Raw genomic sequence first — 19,525 nt, 5'->3', positions numbered from 1 at the left:
GTTTGGAGAAATATGTTGTTTTACACTGAAACGGTGCGGTGATACAAATGTAATATTAACATCAATAATAACAGTTACGATATAAACAAGCCGTTTTTAATACACATGTACCTATATTAAGAGTATTGGCCAGCATATAAATAAGTATATAATATGTTTTTTTTAAATAACATATGTGTTACTTTTTCTTTTTTGAGTGCCGTATTCGTATATGTTAGACTTATCTTCTAAGACTAATTTCCAACTCATAAATTCTAAAATTGCGCATAAAAAGAAAAAAACCCATAAATTTCATGAAAAAAATTGTGTTTTATTTTATAAAATATTATTTTACACCAATTCCTTATAACTATATAGGTATATTGTAGGAAAATGTATTTATTATTTTATCGGGTGAGCCCTGCATTAGTTCACTCTCAAAATAATTGTAATTTTTTAGTTTTTATTTTTGAAAACATTTTTTACTACAATATTGAACACTATTTAAATTTTTATCTTTTTTTTTTTTGAAATTTTCTGGAGCTTTATCGACCTTTAAAACTATAAATTTAATTAGTTAACTATATAAGTGTTTAATTAAAATTTTAAATTAAGAATAATTTACTAAAAACATTGTTCGATAATACATTTTGAATAATCATTTTTAAGTTCTTAAGTTTTTAAGATTAATCAACTCTTATCCTAAATTTGTAGTACATTATTCTCAATTTAAAAAGTTAATGAAATGTTTGTGTTGCCATTTAAGTTTCAAATGTCGATAAAGCTCTAAAAAAATACTGCAAATATAAAAATTTGAATATTAAAAAATTGTTTTAAAAATAAAAACTTAACTAAATTTCAACAATTTTAAGAGAAAACTGGTGTAAAAAATCGGCTGGTATATCCTAGAAGTTCTCAAGTCTTTTATTATCATAAAAAAAACCGATTGAGCCGTGGAAATTACTCACAATAGTTATGTGTAAACATTTTTAGTTTTTAAGTGTGGCATAATAAGTACTACATACAAGAGATGATTCGATGTTAATACCAGGAAATTCACATAAAAGAATATCTTTTGAACAATGTGGAGCAGTGGAGTTTTTTCGTTATCATATCCAGTCTATCACTACACTACATACAGCACCAAAGTTATTGTTTAAGAACCTCGATTTAAATTGAGCGTGAGCTTTGGAATGTATATAATATTCATCATATGAGGCGACAGTGATATATTCTGAAGTTTCAATAGTAGTTCTATCTTCTAACGATTGTTCAAGTTCTGATGAAGTTGATAACATTTATTGAGGCGAATGGGATATATCTGGAGGATACATTATTGACAATGTAGTGGAAGTACTAGTAGATGCTACTTGAGAAGTTCTGAAAATAGATTTTTGGCGCTCTTTGAATTCTTTTTGTCTTTCCGCGTTTGTCTTAGGCATAGCTAAAATGTTACAAAAGTTGTTTTTTTGTGTGACACGGGATCGAAATCCAAGTTATTTATTACCTATTGGTTATTTATGTAACGATCTAGTTTTCCAATGTTTGGTTTTCTAATCAACTTATTTACTTATTGTATAAAATATGAAATTTATACTAGATAATTAAAAAATTATTTTTCTTACTACTCTCTTGAGAATCATGTTGTATGAACACTGCACTCGTAGATGGTACTTGGTACAAGATGGTATAAGCTGGTTCCAGTCTTATTTTTTTGGCCTTATGGTGCTCATCGTATTTGTTTTGTTGTTCCGCGTATGTGTTAGGCATAGCTTAAATGTTACAAAAATATGTTTAAGGTGAATCGGAATCGAACCCAGTTTATTTATTTTACGTTACGGCCTAAACATATAAATATACCTATATAATTTTTTTTTTTTTTAATAGCAATGAGATGTAGTTGTTAATTATTTAAATTTAACCACACAAAGAAATAGCGTGAAAGTAAAGACAGAAAAAACTAAAAAAATGTTCGAATTAAACGGATTGGAACTCCGGTTCGTGAGAGTCTCTTACAGTACTGCGTTACGCACTTGTCGATGCATCTAATTTAGTTAAATGGATACAATTTTATTTCTTAAGCACAATATATCAATTAAAATCAACGAAAACAATTTTTTTTGTTTTTTTTCTAATTTTTTATCTAATTATATCATCACTGTTTATTCGAATTTCATTTATAATTTTGTATTAAATAATTACCTAATCATTTTTTGTTACGGTCTATAAAATGTACAATATACATATTATAAAATATTATATTAAGTATATTACCTAATTCTAATTTTCTATTCTATTTTAATTATTTATTTTATTTAATTAATAAAATACTTACTTGTACATTAAAATTTTACTTATACAATATAATTATTATTTTTACATTTCAATAGTAATAAAGTTATTAGATAAAACAACTTTAAACTTAACCCTTGTCTTGTTAGGTGATGACAATATAAATAACAAAATAGTATTGACAATAGGTTGAAGCCCGTCTTATGAAAAATACAGAGGTACCGTCAAAATTGGTTCAGCGTAATTTTTTAGTATATTTTACATTGTCATTTCTTTACAACCTGTCACGAATTAATCCCATCTGTCACATCAATATCTGTGTTGTTTCCGTCAGGGTAATATACAGATTGTAACTTGTTGGTACTAGGTTAAGATGCGCGGATAGAATATGTATAATATACAGCGATCAACCACGGGCGGCGCAGCGTGGCTCGTAGTTGTCAAAAAGGCTAGCTTAGCCTAGTCTTGCCTAGGCTAGCTATCAAACGTTGTCGGTAAAGAGTTCGTTGTACAGCTACGCGTATGGTGGGCATAGAACATACACCCCTGGTACCATTGGACATATATCCGAAATGATTACTTCCGTTTACCGGTCAAATTTACATCCGCTAGTTCTACTTCCGTTACCCCTATTTCCGTTACCTACTTCCGGTATTTGCACAAATTTACTCCTACCCAAAACATCGTACCGCGCGTAAAGATGTTTACACATCAAAAATTAATATTTTCAACGAATTTTTATCCAAGCACCACAAACGACATATTAAATCAAATATCCAACACTAATTTCAAACCAAGTACTATTCAAAATGTAGATAATATAAAAACACCTATTAGTAATTGTGTCTAGGCCAAATTTTAAAGTTTTTAATAAGTCTATGTCTAAAGATAATTCGACAAATAGTTTTCTTATTACTTTTTGTTGTTTGTTGGTAAATTGTACTTTTACATCCAATTTTTCAGCTAAAAGTACAGCTTCACTCAGAATGTTATTGTTGGTAAAAAGAGGATATACATATATAAATAAATGTATTCAATATTGACTGCTATAATAACAAATAAAATACAATGTATATTAATAAATTATACAATAGGTAACGTAAATCAGCAAATAAATCTCTTATTTACCAAACGTCAACAATAAACTCAATTATTTGCTAATAATAATATCCAATACAAAAATATATAATAAAATGGTTAACAAAATATAGCTACTCTTTAGAAAAAATATTTAACATTAGACATTTCATCAACTAATAATAAATAAACGATTAACAAAATAAGTTTGAAATTTACTATGATGATTATAATCACAAACAAAAATATATATATAACATGTACTTATTTAGGTTTTTATCGAGGACCTCAATAATAGGTATACAATTACATTATACTAATGTATAGTTGAGTAGCAAATACTTAAGAGGCTATTAAATGGCAAAACCAAAACTTAAAGTATTACTGAAATAAATATTATTGCAATTTTATATTTATAAATAACAACACGAATTGTTGATAACTTACAGTAAACTACTTGAAAACTATCAATGTTAATAAAAATGATAACACAATAATTAACATTTAATAAAATGTTTTTAACAAAATACTCAGTTTATTTTTGATAGTAAAACAAAAAAAACCTCCGCACTTCAACAACACATGAATAAGATTGATTTTTTAAAAATAAATAATAAACAAAAGAAGTTTTAAGAACTAGTTTTTTTTTTTATAGTATTCTTAGGAACAATTTTTATTTAATTAAATATTTTGTTGGCAAGCAAAAAAACCACCTAATTTTTACTAAGTTTGACTATTTGGCCACTTTTTTTAATTTGTTTGGATTGAACGAACTAATGGATGATAAAAGAGCCGTTCTCTGGTAACTTGTCTGAGGTAAGGGCTCAGGAGAATTAGTTACTGTGTTTGATGGAGGTGGCGGAGGTGGAGGCGGCGGATAACTGGCTGTAAGAGTTGTATTAGCAACATCTAGAAAAATGTTAAGACAAAAATATTAACAATATTCCTGTACTTTTTTACAGAAAATAAGAAAGATCTAAACACAATACATAAGTTTTATGGTATAAAAATGATAAAAAAAAAATACATAATAATATTTAATACTGTACTTTCGACAGTTAAAAAGTGCGACTTGCTGCAAACGTCGTTTTCCCTACTTTTCCGCTGAGCAGAAAAACAATTTAATTTACAGATGACTGTGTATACCTTACAAATTTTAAAAATTAACAAATGTTAGCTAAATTATAAATGATTTAACTACGAAGAAATACTGCAAAATAACTTTTATAGCCTTTTACAGGCTTCAGCTCATGTCCCTTACTGCGAGTGTTGCTTACAGCAAATAGCCTTTTAACCATTAATATACAATTCAAACCCAGAAGAAATTCATTTTACCTACCCTTACAATTTTTTTTTTCCAACTCATGTTATTCATGTTATATAATCAATTTTTTTCAGACTTACTTTAAAAATTAAAAACTACATTTTTGTAGTTTTAAGTTAAATAAACTCTCAAAAACATTTTTTTTTTTAATCTACTCGTCTTTTGATTTAAATATTGTTGGCAAATCAGAATTTTCCTAGCATAATTAATTTTTGAGTTATTGGTTAAAAACAGTGGAGGTGAATAGGTCATCCGGTGTTTGATTGTGTGTTATTTTTAATTTATCTAGTGTAATTTATAAACTGATTACCGATTTAGAATAGTAGTAATTAATAATGTACAATATACAACATATATATAGCTATTTATCATGTATAGATGTTTAATCTTTATGTCGACGTTTAAGAAGTTCAGTATTATTCTACTTTTAATATATCTTATTCTATTTATTTTTGTACACTAAAATTATTTTTTTTAATTAGCTGATGACCTTTATAACCCTAAAACCCGAAAAGTTTGATATTGAAATCGAAAATTCTTCTGAGTAATTTAACTACTTAACCAGTTCAGACAATGAAAATTATTTAAATATATTTATTAATAGAAAAATATGATATTATTAAAATGATTATTATTAGTTGTTTTTTTATCATAATCAAAAACAAACATTTATTAAGAAAACGTTCTTCATGCTGATTTTGATGACTGACTATAAATGGAATCAGTGAAGAGTCCAAAAACATGACATACTGCACATCTTTCAATGACCTGTGATAACCTCCAGTATAACACCAATAATTAAAAAAAAAATGTAAACACACTGGGTTTACACTAGGCTTCTAAAAACTATAAAAAGTATGTTTTGCTTATAACTTAAATACTAAGCTTGTCCGTCAAAAATCTTATTTCACCATCATTTTTGGAATAAAAAAGAACATGTGTTAAAAATAAAAATCGCATAGGGTTGGTAAAAATGTATTCAAACCTTAATCCCAAAAGTACTTTTGTAATAACACACTCACTATTTGTTTGTGTATCAGATCCAAGTGATGTCAATGTACTATTACTGCTCGAACTATGTGACCTATTAGTATTTTCATTCATATTTACATTTTGAATAGAGCAAAACTTCTAATAACAAAAATCAAACAAAACAAGGTTAAAAGAAAGCTTATATATATATATATATATATATAAGTATTATAAAGAAAAGTATAAATTAATATGATACGAAATAAGTATAAAAATAATACTTACAAAATTTTTGGGACAAATTTCATCATCAAACATTTTATTTATTTTATCTTTCATGTTTTTGTTACGTTTTTCTAACGAAAACTACAAAAACAAAAAAAAAACATTACTCAGTAATTATTTAATTTATTTATGATAATTAGTTAACAGGTCCAAGCCAAAACTAAATAGTAATTAATATAAATAGGGTATTTCACGCCAAACTGTACAGCATTTGACTTTTGTACAATTTTTCTTACTCATCAAAAAAAGCTTTTTTGTTTTTATTTTTTATCTTAACCAATTCAAAGTCATTTTTATTTAGGATTTAAATAATATTTTTTATAACATATGTAACAATATCCATTTTTTTTAAAAAGCTTGTGGGCATTTATCATTTGATGTACTTGAAAACTAATCCAATCATGACAGAAAAATGCTATTTTTTTTTTTATAATCAAATAAATTATTTTAATTTTCTTTTTTTAGAGAAGTTTTCAAATTATTTGTTTACAGTTAAACTTATTTTTTATAAGAAATTTAATAGATAAAAAATGTTTTATTTCAAACAAAACAAATTAATTTTTTTTAATTAATAGTTTTATAAGAAAAAAAAAGCCAAAAAAAAAAAAGATAATATGTTTATAACTAAACTAGATGAAAAAATTAATTAAATTATTTTCCCACAATCGGATGAGTCATAAAAAAACCAATTTACTTTTTTCTGGTCTTCAAATAACCTAGAAATACATTTGTTTGCAACTCGTTTGTATTGTTGTTGAATGACACTTGGTATTTTGCATTGAAAAAACGATGCGTCTTTTTGATCGTCTATTATTCGTGCATGTTTAAAATTTTTTATTACATCATTAACATCAGGCATTGGTTTGGACGAAGAAGGCGCCAGTATAGTTTTCATTTGTTTTGCTAAACAATGGTATGATGTAATATTAAATATTTGAAAACTAATGAACCTCTTAAATTAGAAAATTACAAAATAAATACTTACTCAAATTTATTGGGGTTTTTTGTGAGAAAAATTCGCAGGATGGCCTTGTTAAAGGTTCGTTTTCTGTTAATTCATACAAAATATGGCCAAACCCATAAATATCGGCATCATTCAAACTTTGAATACGTTTTTTACCAAGTTGTACTAAAAATGACCGATAATATGACGACAAACCCAACGAACTATTTTCAATTCCAGTCAATTTAATGTTTTCAATATCACAGACTATTATGTTCCCAGAATGCAAGTGGCCTAAAAAACAAATAATTTAAAATAGTAAAAGTATATACTCTATACGTTATATATATATATATATATATCTTACCATAGGGGATGTGGTTGTCATGTAAAAACTTAAGTCCATACAAAATCTGTTTAATTAAAGATCTCATAGTTTGGTCTGGCAAGTATATATGAGTTGAAACATCCCAGTATTTCTTTAAAAAGGGTTGTAGAGGAGTTGTCTGGTAAAGAAGGTCTCTTAAACTGCCAACTTGAATATTATGTATGGACAATGTGTATGCTTCGGGACTTGGTAGTATCACAGGAACGTCTATGAGGGGATGCTAAATTTAAAATAATAACAACTTTAAAATGTATTATTTTAATCATGTATACATTGATTTGTAATATTGGTTGAATAAAAATTGAAAGTACAGTAAAACCTGTCTAAGATGGAATCATATAGGATCGAAACAAGATGTTAAATTAACCGGTTTTCTTTCTTATTTAGTAAAATATACATGGAATGTGCAGTTTGGTGAGACGACACACAAACTTATTTTATCCAATTATTCGGTTTTTTTATTTTTTTCCGTCTTGGCCAGTTTCAATGTAAAATGAATTAAATACAACTTACTATAATACTAGAAATTGACTTGAGTACGGAATTTAAATCTTGTTGTCTTAATATTAAATCAGGACCATTTTCGGTCCACGATAACAAAAATTCTTGTTTAGGATCTTTTTTCCATTTAGATAAAAACGATTTTCTTCGTAAACGCCATCCAATACTTGGAAGTTCTTTGGATAACTCAAATTCTCTATTACCTCTGAGGACCATCCCGACTTTTTGAAGGTGAGACTCTGAAATACATCAAGCATAAATAATTTTTGGAACTTCATCATTATTATATTATAAAACAATGCCAAAATATTATGACGATTTTATTTTTTTGGAAAATGAATTATAAGTCAATTCTTATGATGTTAATTATGAGGTAACACCACAAATTTCGAATAATAATACTTTGAAGAACGAAATTTCATATAAAACAAAAATAATAAGTAATATTATTTATTATTTTTTGAGAGAAGGCATAGACTAAAATGCATTACTTCTGTAAGCGCCTGCGGAGTCAGGAAAAACATGTTTTTGCTTCTACAGGGGTTCCTTTTCTCATGGGCCAGAATATAGTAATATTTGTGAAAATACTATTTAAAAATTAATATTTACTATGTGGGACTAATATGTGTATGCACCATTTCAAGGATATATTAAGGCTACCATATATGAGTATTTCCTTTTTTTTTTTTATTACACATGAGTTGAAATACAACTAGTTACTTATTATAGAGAATTTATAACACAACATAAAATTTATTGCTAACTTAAAATAGTAGTTCTGCCAATAAAAAACGTACATTGATTGATGAGTAATGACACAAAGAATGCAGAATTATTTAACTAAGCTCTCTACATAAAAAAATCTGCAATAGTGCTTACAAGGTTTTCAAGATTAAGAACTAAAATTTTATAATTACAAAAACCTTGACAAAGAATAAATTTTAAATTCTTGTTTAGTTTTAAGTGAAATTCAAAATTTAAATAAGCTCTATATATAAAATTATTAATAATACAACAACTACACTCGTGAAAATAAAAGGATTTATTTATAAAAAAAACTCATGAGTTCTAGTAACAAACATTGTGTTTAACAATGTAAAAATATAAATAAAAAAAAGTTAGTATACTAGGCTAAAATTATAAAACATGGAATATGCTTTAGCCTGCTAGCTCCTGAATAGTGATTATTTCTGATCCATAATATCCTTGCGATTTATGGCGATAGTATAATCTTAATTATATGTTCTGGCCAAAACGTTTGCATGACGACAACGACTCGTTATTATTTCGATGGCATCTTATATGTTATATGTTACACAGTGTATATGAGCGCCGCATCAGAGACGTAATGGGGACCGCTACGCCCATTTCAGTCGTGCAGTATAATATGATTAGAGGTGCTTAGGCAAGAGGCACAGGAACCAACCACATAAAAATGATCCAGTACATTCAAATCAATCTTACCAGAAGTAGGCCGTCATTATTAAGGGAGTGGACACGGCCATGGTTTCCAATGATATTCTGACCATGATAGCTAGGCAAAACCCAGAGCTGAGAATAACCGAGAGCGAGGCCAAGGACAAGATAAGGCCGATATTCAAGAAAGGAAAGAGACACCAGGCCGTGGTCCACTGGGTGTGTGACATGAATATGTGAGACATGAGCTACAAGGCTTTCTAAACGTTATTCTGAAGACGTCGATTCACAATCAAAGTTTATCAATACAACTACACTATATATAATGTCATCAATGTTTTAATTGTGTACTGTACACATGACCAAATATATTGATTAAAAAATAGTTATGATAATAATATATCAAAAAAAAGTTGTGTAAAAAAATTTCATAAATTGACATAAAGTTACTAAGAGATTTGTAAAAATTCAAATTCAACCTAGAGTCCTAACCTTAAATTGAACAGGACAACTATGAATTAACCCAACAACAATAGTAGAAATATAAATAATTACCTTTGCAATATCCTGCATATGTTTCTGGATCCAAAAAGCTTCTAACTAGTAATGAATTTGCTAACATGATGTTATCAACCATTATGTCTAAACAATTCTGTAATAAAATAAAATAAATTAAATATAAACCTTAAGAAGATTCATAATTTATAAACTTAAAATAAAAAAAAGTTGTCTTTAAATTAGGTCTTTGGAGATTTATTTTCTTATTTACAGTTAATCGTAGTGTTTTTTTGTTTGTCGGTGCCAAACGTTTTTTCTCGGGTGAAAAATTAGAAGATGCAATAAAATATTTGTTGTGAATTAATACCCAACTCTGATACTGTCTTCCTAGCGGCAAGTGCTGTATCTACAAGAAGCAATTTTATGAAATTGAATGTTTCTTTTATGGTTTATAGACAATAATACAGTACATTTTTTAATACTCTTATTAAATGTGGTATATAAATTGTACGTACAGCATATTCACTTAGGTGTTGTTGGTTTCTACTCATTTTTTTATTCTTATAGGAAATTGGTAAAACTACATAAAAACAAATTAGTTTCTAAATGGTTTTATTTACAGCACTTACAAGTAGGAGGCATAAATAACTCAGAACTGTTTTTCTTACTTGTAATGCGTCTTGTCTTTGTATCACAAGTTTACGATCCATGTTGCCGATAAATTTTTTTGGTGGCAGATCCAAATTGATTTTGCTGGAAATTTTATTTAACGAGTTTTGAAGTTTTACAAAATCACTATATCGCTTAAATATTTTCCAAGAACAGTCTTGGGAACTGACACGAGTAACTTCTATCACATACTCCTGTATTGTAATGTAATAAAACAATAATTGTTATTATGATTAGATCAGATACGAGAAAAATAAAACAAAGCTTTTATAGTTATCAGCTACTTACCGTAAAGCCATTAGTATTTCGATTATTGAGAATTTTGCACTTAAACGGATGAGTATCGTCCACTTTTTCCTTGAGGGTAGTGGAGCTCTCAAATATTGACATGACTATAAAATCTGTACTAGGTACGTTTGTTTCAACTTAAATAGCATATAATTAAAATAACAAAGAAAAAATAATTTTAACGATGTTCATGTATAAAAAATTCTATCGTTTGATCATACGAATTTACGCACATCGCACTCGAGTTGAATTTTAGTTAGTTTTAATTAAACAATAAACGTCATTTCTTAATATTATGGACTGTAGTTCAATAAAAACATATTATCACTATTCATCCTACTTGTTACCTACTTCAAGAATATATGATAGTTACGCAATAGGAGGGATAGACAATAATAATAAAATACATATATAAATATAATAGGATAACAGATAACCGATAAAGGAAAGGGCACAATAGACCTTGAATACCATTGATAAAGTTGTATACAAGTGATAAACTGATATCAGGTTATTAATTTCCGGACAATTTTTGAGACCAAAATATTTTCATAGGTACGTCAGATTTTTCAGGCTATCAACATCTTTTTCTGATTATATAAGTTCATTGTTTAACTCCATAGCACATGTGCAACATTTAGTAGGTATTCACAATTCTCTATTTTGGTAATTTCTTAATTCTCATGGCTGATAATTGCGTAGATAAGTTTTTTTATTTAATTTATGCAAGTTTCTACGTCCGCAGTACATTTTGTTTGAATTTTCAAAGATATATGATCCGAAAACATTGATATTAAATATTAATTTACATAAACATTAATATTTGATAAAAAAACTTGATAATTTATACAATAATACATAAGCCGTACTTATAGAACTCGATCCCAGTCTACCTTGTCTGTTACACATGATATCGATTTTTGTAATTCTTTAAAATGTGCAGGTACTAAATACTAATAGTAGCTACTGCTCTTGAATAGTAATTCTACCGAGTTTCATAACTTTTAGTCAACGTAAAACCTTTTCCCCAAATAAGCTCAGTTCGTTTTGGTGATCTACTAAAATACACGTGTATAGAAAGTTGCACGGTCGCTTTTAAAATGAAAATAAAGAAAGAATAAGAAAGAACCTATAAAATTTGTCTCTTGCAGTTTCCCATAAAACTGTAGTTTTTAGAATTCTATTTGTTTAAAAAACTGTTCCTACTTATTACCTGAAATTTCTTGCTATTAATACATAATTTATATAAAGCAAATAACATTCTTTTGAGATTCCACACCACTTATTTTTTTGTGTAAAATATGACGTCTCGGTTGATTATTGTGTACGTTTTACGTTGTACCTACACGACTCCACTGCTCGCACCTCCTCCGTTGCCAGTAGCATTATCCGGACCGGGGGCCTTGTTGACCACCCCCGGCGCAGGGCTACCAGCAGCTAGGCTGCTGATTTGATTTTCCGACCTTTGGGGCGTGCCACCCCCAACTGCCGTTCCTTGGAGTCCGACCCCTCCCGTCAGGAGGGCTCCAGGAGCTTTGTTATTCATATTGTTGTGCTTCATGTTGTTTGTTTTCAAATGCAGTTTTTACCTTCTGTCAGGTTTCTCCAGCTGTCCGTGTTCCGTGTTCCAATCCCCGCGACCCCAGGGAGCCACCCGGTTAAGAGCAACTCCGCGGGCATCGCGGGACGAGTCTGATCATCCAAGATGCCGGTAGCTGACCGTCCTCCCGACATAACCCCATTGTCGCCACCACTTATTCGTCCCGGGGGTACGGATTATCTCGTGGCTGCCCTGCATATCTGCAGGGCTCATGAGCGAAGGGCGGGTTGGTTCCCATTGACGGCCTCAACCAGTTAAGGTCACGACCGGCGGCAGTCGCCTTGTCGGCTATTGGGCCTGCCTACCCACAGTTTTTTTATCGGTGTTTGCCCTCACCTAGACGGTAGTCCGAGGACCTGCAGGCTCCGTCAGCCCAGGTTTTCTGTCGGGGTATGCCCTCCCCTAGGCGATCGTCTTACCAGACTAACGGGCTCGCCTACCCGGGGTGGCTCTTAGTCGCATCTCTCACCTTCAGCCTACTAGCGTTGGGTAACCCGTTGCTATATAGTAGCCCTTGGGGTCCTAGAGATGAAGAAGCCCTTCCACCGCGTCAAGGTGGACACCCGACGAAGGGTTAGGTTTGACACGTGATGAATTGGCGTATTAAATAGTATTAGATAATTTTATGTATTTACGTTTAAATATTTTCATACTTTGTACTTATTAGATACTATGTAAATAATAATTATAAAAATAAACATTAAAATACTGATCGAAAACTGTTTTTTTAAAAGCCGTGGTTTTCAAAAATCTGTCGTCTCAGTAAGCATACTACTCTTATGTCAAAGGGGATGGAGTGTCTTATGTTTGATCACAAGGAGGTTGACACTAATTACTATTAGTAATATTACTTTTCTATATAAAATATATTTAACCATTGCTTTTTGAACATGAAAAGGTATAATAGGGGTTTTTTCCTACGTTGTACGAATACTATACAAATAATATTACTAAAACGTACTTACGGTGTGTGTCATTTAAACTCCTGTACTAAATACTAAGCTACCCTAAATACGGGGCTAATATAGCTATTAAATAAGTTAAGCAATATACTATAAAATATACTCAAATATTTATAATAATAATTTAATACTAACGCTATACAGTCCTGTAAATCGTAATGTAACTCCAATAAAAATGAAAGCATTATTTTGAATGCAAATTTATAAAATTAACTCTCCACATTGTCTAGAGATATAGCGCCATTATTATTTTTTTGTAGCTAAATAAACTTTTAAATACTTGAGGTATTCGAGGTAAGTGCTCAGTATTCTTGTCAAATAAAACATGGTTCATTAAAAAAAACCCATCCATATTTGTAGCTTCAACCCGGGTTGATACTTGATATGAGAAAATTATAAAAAATCGAAGAAGTTTTTTTGTCGAGTTGGTACCTAGGTATATGTAAAAAAATCAAGTTTCAAAAGTCGAATAGTATACGATTTGGTGTTCACAAAGATATTTGCATTTGAATTTGGCTATTTTTTCGAAAAAACAACTGTCGCTAATAACGAACATTTTCAGACAAGTCTATGCGATATTAAGCTGTTTACTTAAACTGTTATAATAGTTAAATATTAAATATAATTAAATACTTAACTAGTATGCTTTTATATAGTTTAATTAGTAGTTCCAACCTACGTAATTTGAATAACATATTATATCTAAATTAAATGTATAGTACAATAAATGGTAAATTATTGTTTTTTTTTTTTGGTAAATCCAATAGTTATAAAATGTATACTTAATCAATGGAAAAACGCATAGATCGCCTATTAATGTATAATGCAAATCGTTAGTAATGTACCTCCTGGCATTACTCGATTTGATATTTGTTAGTAAAATAAACATAACATGTTTATTTTACTAATATACATGTTATTTATATTAATTTTATATATCATTAAATATAAATCATAATACATGTTATACAATATTATAAACAAATGTTTGTAACGCGAAATCGATGTAAAATATGTTTAGAAGTAGCGGTACCTTCAACATGCGATAATGCCTGATACCAAACTATTTTAATTTTTAATTTTTATCCGGTAAATAGGAAATTATTCTTAAAAATAAATAATAATGCAGTATGTGAAAACTAAACATACAAACATTTTGTTTTTACTTTTTTCTAAAATTTGATTTGCTAAAATAGTAAATTAATACATTCTTTATTATTACATCACCGGCTAATGGCTAATACAGTTTACATATTTTAGCTTGCTCTACGACATAATGTAGAATATGCCTTGAATGTTTAATTTATATTCTCTTTGGAAATATTTTAGATACCTATCTGACGGTTTGTGGTTTTTTTGGCTTAATGTTTACATTTATCGGGTCGGGTGATAACACGTCTGTTGGACGAACATGCGGATGATTTTTTTTCAACTAACTTTGCCAACACTCGAGTTGTCACTATATAATAATTGTCATTATTTTGAATAATCTAATTTTAAAGTGATTTTATTTTATTTGATTAAATATTTTAAATATTTTAATTTTAATCATTTGCCATAAAGTTGTCATTAGTGCATGCCTCAGGAAAAACGATGGGCGACTTTTAAATGAACGTTGCAGAATTAAACTTTGAAACATGTGAGTATCTTATTTCATTAATCTTAAAGTTTCTTAATTTCGATTTTTTTATTTCAAATCTTCACGAATAAATATTATGAGTATTTTACTTCAAAAAACTAAACAAACTGTAAAATATTAATATGTTATCATTGATTTTTTATTATACTAATTAATTACCGATATACTACAAAATAAAATACTTAATTATGTAAAAAATAAAGTTAATATTAAAATTACATTTTAATATTTATATGTAAATCCTTTAAAAAAAAATTTTAACACAAATAAATAGTCACACCAAAAAAATAACCTACCAGATCAAGTACATTTACTATTAATTTAAAAAAATTGTCTTTTGATTTATCAGTTATTTTTAATATTTTACATTCTACTTTAAAATCCTAACGTCAAATTGTACAAAAAAATTGGTAAATTAAATGGTTCGTTAAAATTTTTATTTTAAACACTAGACAATTAGGACTTTTCAAACTTTTTTAACAAATACAGCCATATTTTATCAAAAAAATATTGCATATCTCAATTTTTCTAATTATTATCTCTTTTTCAAAATATTTAAATTAAAATGTACTACACTCGCATACCGAGCTAACTAAAAATAATCCATATTCTGAGTTAACTATTTTACCATCAATTTTGTAAGTGTTGCAGCTATACCTAATTTATTAACATTAACAATAATTAAATCTAAACCCCGTTTTTTCTTATTTCAGATCAAAGTTACCATGAATGTGGAAATGCCTATTGAAGCTGTAGTTCAGCAGCTTGCCCACGCTGTTGACCTAACTATGAATCCATCAATGCCTCAAGACAAACGCCATGAGGCTTATCGCTTGTGCGACAGCTTTAAAAATGAATTTCCGCTCCGCGTTCAATGTGAGTGTGCCTTGTACTTCACCAGTGATAACGCACCATATACTACGATGGTACGTCATTTTGGTCTACAACTTATGGAACATTGCATTAAGTTTCGCTGGTATCAGATGGGGCAAGATGAAAAGTTACTTATCAAAGACACAATTATGAATCTTGTTAATTCCGCTACACCTGCATTGCAAACAAATTACCTTAAAGACGCCCTCGCTAGAGTAGTTGTAGAAATGATCAAAAGAGAATGGCCACAACATTGGCCCGAAATGTTAAACGAACTAGAATTTGCCACCACGTTAGGATGTTTTCAAACAGAAACCGTAATGTTGATATTTCTTCGATTGATTGAAGATGTAGTTATACTTCAAACTGTTGACAATGCAGCCAGAAGGCGAGATATCAGCAAGGAGTTGCAGCAAAACATGTCAAAAATATTTCCATTTTTTCTTAATGTAATTGATACGCATTGTAGACAATATTTAGAATATCTAAGTAGAAATGAACAGAACGCAGCTACCACTTTAATAAAAGTTATACAGTTAGCATTAACAAATATTGGTGAATTATTCGAGTTTATTCAACTTTCACATGCGACTTTTAAGGAGTGTTATATAATCACAGTGTTATGTTCGCTATTAGACGATATTAATTTCAGACAACCAGCCGTCGAATGTTTGGCCATACTATTATCAAGAAAATGTAAGAACGATGAACGAGAATGTGTTATAAAGTTTTTTGAACAACCATTACAACAACTTTCTATGGTTATGCTGAAGGCTATGGGTCAAGAAGCTAGTGAAGAAAACAATTTATTTTTAAAAACGTTATCTAAAGTCGTATCATTGTTAAGTTCAGTTTTATGTGCCTTCTGGAAAGACAACAAACTTCATAATTTTACTGTTGAAGAATCTGAAAAGATACTTATATATTATATTGAACTGTTACTTGTTTCGCTGGACCATAATTCTATGAATATTGTTTCAAATATTAACCAAGCTTGGTGTACGCTTTATAAACACCCAGACATTTGTAAGAAAGTTTTGTTGCAGCAGAATTACATTCCCAAGTGGTTTTTGTTGTCATCAAAAAAGTTAATTAAAATAGACTACAAAAACTTAGATCCATTCTCATTACTCGATTTCACAGATGAAGAAAGTTATAACAGTGTTTTTTACCATTGTCGAGCAGAAATAATTGAAACAATCAGGAACGCTTCTGTTGTTGAAAATGATGTAATGTTCTTAGTTACTGAAAACTTGCTCAAAACATGTATGGAAAAGACATCTACTCGAATGAAAGTAATTTCAATATGCGAAACAGACTCTGCAGAGTTTTTTGAATGGGAAGTTATTGTATTAATATTGGATGGAGTCGTTAGTAAATTATCACTGACTCCAGACTCGGAAATCGTTCAGAGAGGTTTAAAATTAATAGAATTGTGTTTAAAATTTGATACAAGGGATCCGTTGATTTTATCATTTCTTCTTTCGTCTGTCTCAGCGTTGTTTATGTTCTTAACTGCGACTTCTTGGCCGTCAGAGTATTTGCATGCAACTCTAAATAAAATGTATGAATATTTAATACTAGAATGTCATCCAGAAGATCAACTTTATTCTCCAATTAAGAACTTAAGGTTTCATTCAGCATCTTTGTTTATAAAACTTAGTATTAAGTTTCCAAATCTCTTATTGCCAGTTTTTGATAAGCTGTGCTCATTAAGCGATCAATTGTACGTGAAGACTAATAAAGCTGGGGATCATTTAAGCATTTGTTTACGTTTGCAAGAAGCTCTGTTAGTACTCAATAACCATATTCCAGATTATGAAAAACAGACTCGACTAATTAATCATATTTTGGAACCGTGTCAATTGATGTGGCAAAAAATTCAAAGTATAGTGTCCGGAGGACCTGAAGGACTATTAGCGTATTTGGGTCTTGATAGGCCTCCAGTTGATCTGGAATCTGATCCTTGTTTAGAAAACCGAAATCATCTGACTCACTGTGTTAGTGTGTTGACTTGTGTAATGACTAGAAGTAATACAAACTCTTTGAGTCTATCTAAAGTACCATTCATTTCTCCTGTCACCGAACCTGTTTTGTTACTTCTTCCTAATGTATTTTTGTTAATAAAGAATTTAAATTCACTTTGCTCGGATAACGTGAAAAAAAACATGTATCCCAGTTATACTGGTGTATTGCAATTATTTCCCCAAGAAAAAGAAACACTGTTGGGCAAGAACACGGTTTCAGAAAAAAATGACCCATTCCAGTTGTTTAGAAAGAACAACAAACCTGATCCGGTGTATAAAGTGAAAAGTTCAATTCTGACTGTTTATGAGCAATGTTTACTTGTTTTGGGACGATCATGTCATCTACTCGGAGAACACTTTTACGCGTTACAAAATTTTGCTCCTAGTTTTATTGCTACTATAATGAGTGATGCAGAATCATTACCTCATGTTCGTATTAGGACAATCATGAAGAGTTTTATCAAACCTTTTCTAGTTAACTGTTCAAGTAAATATCACGAAACAGTCCTTATTCCAATACTAAATTCATTCTTATCTCATATGTTAATGCGTTTGAATATTACATGGCAAAATATACCAGAACGTGAGGAATATTATGATGCCAAAGAAGGGGATTCCGAGGAGTTACTAGAAGATATGATCATACGTTTATTGACACGAGAGTATATAGACTTGATAAGATTGTGTTTAACTTGTTCTAACGATACCAAAACCAGCCCTAATGGTAGCGTTGAAGATATTCCTGTGAGTCAGCCTAGTAGTGATCTATCCGAATTGGGGATAAAACTATTGAGAAATGAGCAGTCTAGACGTTTAATCGTTGAAAGTATTCTCAATGGTTTGTCGTGGAATACTTCAATTAGCCAGTATTGGAAATCTTGTCAAACTTTCCAGTGGGATAACAGACCAATAATACCACCTTGGAGTGATAGCCAAAGTAGTTTTAAATCGACACCTTTGATCCAGTTAATTGTTAAGCATTTAGCAACTGATGACGAAACGTCTGCTATTGCGATTGCTCCCGATTTATTAATAGCAGTTTTAGAAAGTCTCCATTGGTACGGCCATCACGATTCTAATGTTGGCCCACTATTAGGCACATGTTTAATTGTGTATGAGACTTTCCGTTGTAAAAATGACCAGCTGTTAGGAGTATTTAAGAAACTACCCGAAGTAAATTTGGACACACTAGACAGATTTGACAAATGGGTGATGAGCCATGACACGGTAAACAATAAAGTTAACAAAAGTAAACGTGATATGTTAAAAAAGATATTAGCCGGTTGCATAGGCAAAGACGTGAGTCAAACTCACAAACGTAAAGCTGAACTCAGAGATTTGCCAAAAATTCATATCCCAAAAATATGCACAACAGATTTGCTGGAAAATGGTGATGACTTGAACATCAGTAAATTACAAAATTAATTTGGTTATTTAATAAACTTGCATCGTTTTTCATTTTGTTGTTGATATTATTGTTTTATTTATTCATTTTTTTTTTTTTTTAACATTTGTTCAAAACATGAATGTAGGCTACCCCAATACTGTCGTATATTACCGATAAGCCTAGCATAATTTTTTATGTACAATTAAAATATAATTATTACTTACGTTTTTTAAATTATTAAAATGGTATATATAAATTGAATATTGCATTTAATAACACTGAAATATCCTAATATAAACTATATCTGATATTTATTGAAATAAAAATATGTGTTACTCAATACAAAATATGACGTGATAAAATTAAAACCAATAAATATTAATAACTGGCCACCAGTGGTACACT

At 29.6% G+C, this 19,525-nt stretch overlaps 2 protein-coding genes across 4 annotated transcripts; one reads left to right on the top strand and one right to left on the bottom strand.

Annotated features, from left to right (window-relative positions):
• Positions 1–3,735: 3,735 nt before the first annotated feature.
• LOC126839922 (PX domain-containing protein kinase-like protein) lies at positions 3,736–10,985 on the bottom strand. Of its 3 annotated transcripts, none has more exons than XM_050575375.1 (11): positions 10,344–10,463; positions 10,146–10,255; positions 9,947–10,081; positions 9,733–9,829; positions 7,774–8,000; positions 7,240–7,480; positions 6,915–7,166; positions 6,624–6,832; positions 5,930–6,010; positions 5,695–5,803; positions 3,736–4,257 (listed from the first exon to the last, which is right to left on the bottom strand). In XM_050575375.1, the coding sequence occupies exons 2-11, from the start codon at positions 10,224–10,226 to the stop codon at positions 4,082–4,084; spliced, it is 1,608 nt and encodes a 535-aa protein (XP_050431332.1). In that variant the 5' UTR covers positions 10,227–10,255; positions 10,344–10,463; the 3' UTR covers positions 3,736–4,081. The 3 variants fall into 3 exon arrangements, with proteins under 3 accessions (XP_050431332.1, XP_050431333.1, XP_050431331.1); XM_050575376.1 differs by having other exon boundaries at positions 3,739–4,257; positions 10,191–10,255; XM_050575374.1 differs by lacking the exons at positions 9,947–10,081; positions 10,146–10,255 and adding an exon at positions 10,633–10,985 and having other exon boundaries at positions 3,751–4,257; positions 10,344–10,538.
• A 3,600-nt stretch (positions 10,986–14,585) lies between these two features.
• Positions 14,586–19,512, top strand: LOC126839920 (exportin-5). Its single transcript, XM_050575372.1, has 2 exons — positions 14,586–14,833; positions 15,547–19,512. The coding sequence occupies exon 2, from the start codon at positions 15,559–15,561 to the stop codon at positions 19,156–19,158; it is 3,600 nt and encodes a 1,199-aa protein (XP_050431329.1). The 5' UTR covers positions 14,586–14,833; positions 15,547–15,558; the 3' UTR covers positions 19,159–19,512.
• Positions 19,513–19,525: the final 13 nt, after the last annotated feature.

This window comes from Adelges cooleyi, unplaced genomic scaffold, assembly GCF_023614345.1.
Source record: "Adelges cooleyi isolate 19-005CV unplaced genomic scaffold, UGA_ACOO_1.1 ACOO_flye_CR_arks_rails_tigmint_CR_PRNA_31, whole genome shotgun sequence".
Taxonomy (NCBI): Eukaryota; Metazoa; Arthropoda; class Insecta; order Hemiptera; family Adelgidae; genus Adelges; species Adelges cooleyi.
The sequence above is the reverse complement of the archived record's forward strand: the minus strand, read 5'-3'. Positions and strand labels throughout refer to the sequence as shown.

Coding starts and splice junctions, on each gene's coding strand:
- LOC126839922 (XM_050575374.1), bottom strand. CDS start 10,734: ATGTCAATATTTGAGAGCTCCACTACCCTCAAGGAAAAAGTGGACGAT. Junction 10,539..10,632: donor GAAATACTAATGGCTTTACG/GTAAGTAGCTGA, acceptor ATTACAATACAG/GAGTATGTGATAGAAGTTAC. Junction 6,011..6,623: donor TATTTGAAGACCAGAAAAAA/GTAAATTGGTTT, acceptor TTGTTTTTGTAG/TTTTCGTTAGAAAAACGTAA.
- LOC126839920 (XM_050575372.1), top strand. CDS start 15,559: ATGAATGTGGAAATGCCTATTGAAGCTGTAGTTCAGCAGCTTGCCCAC.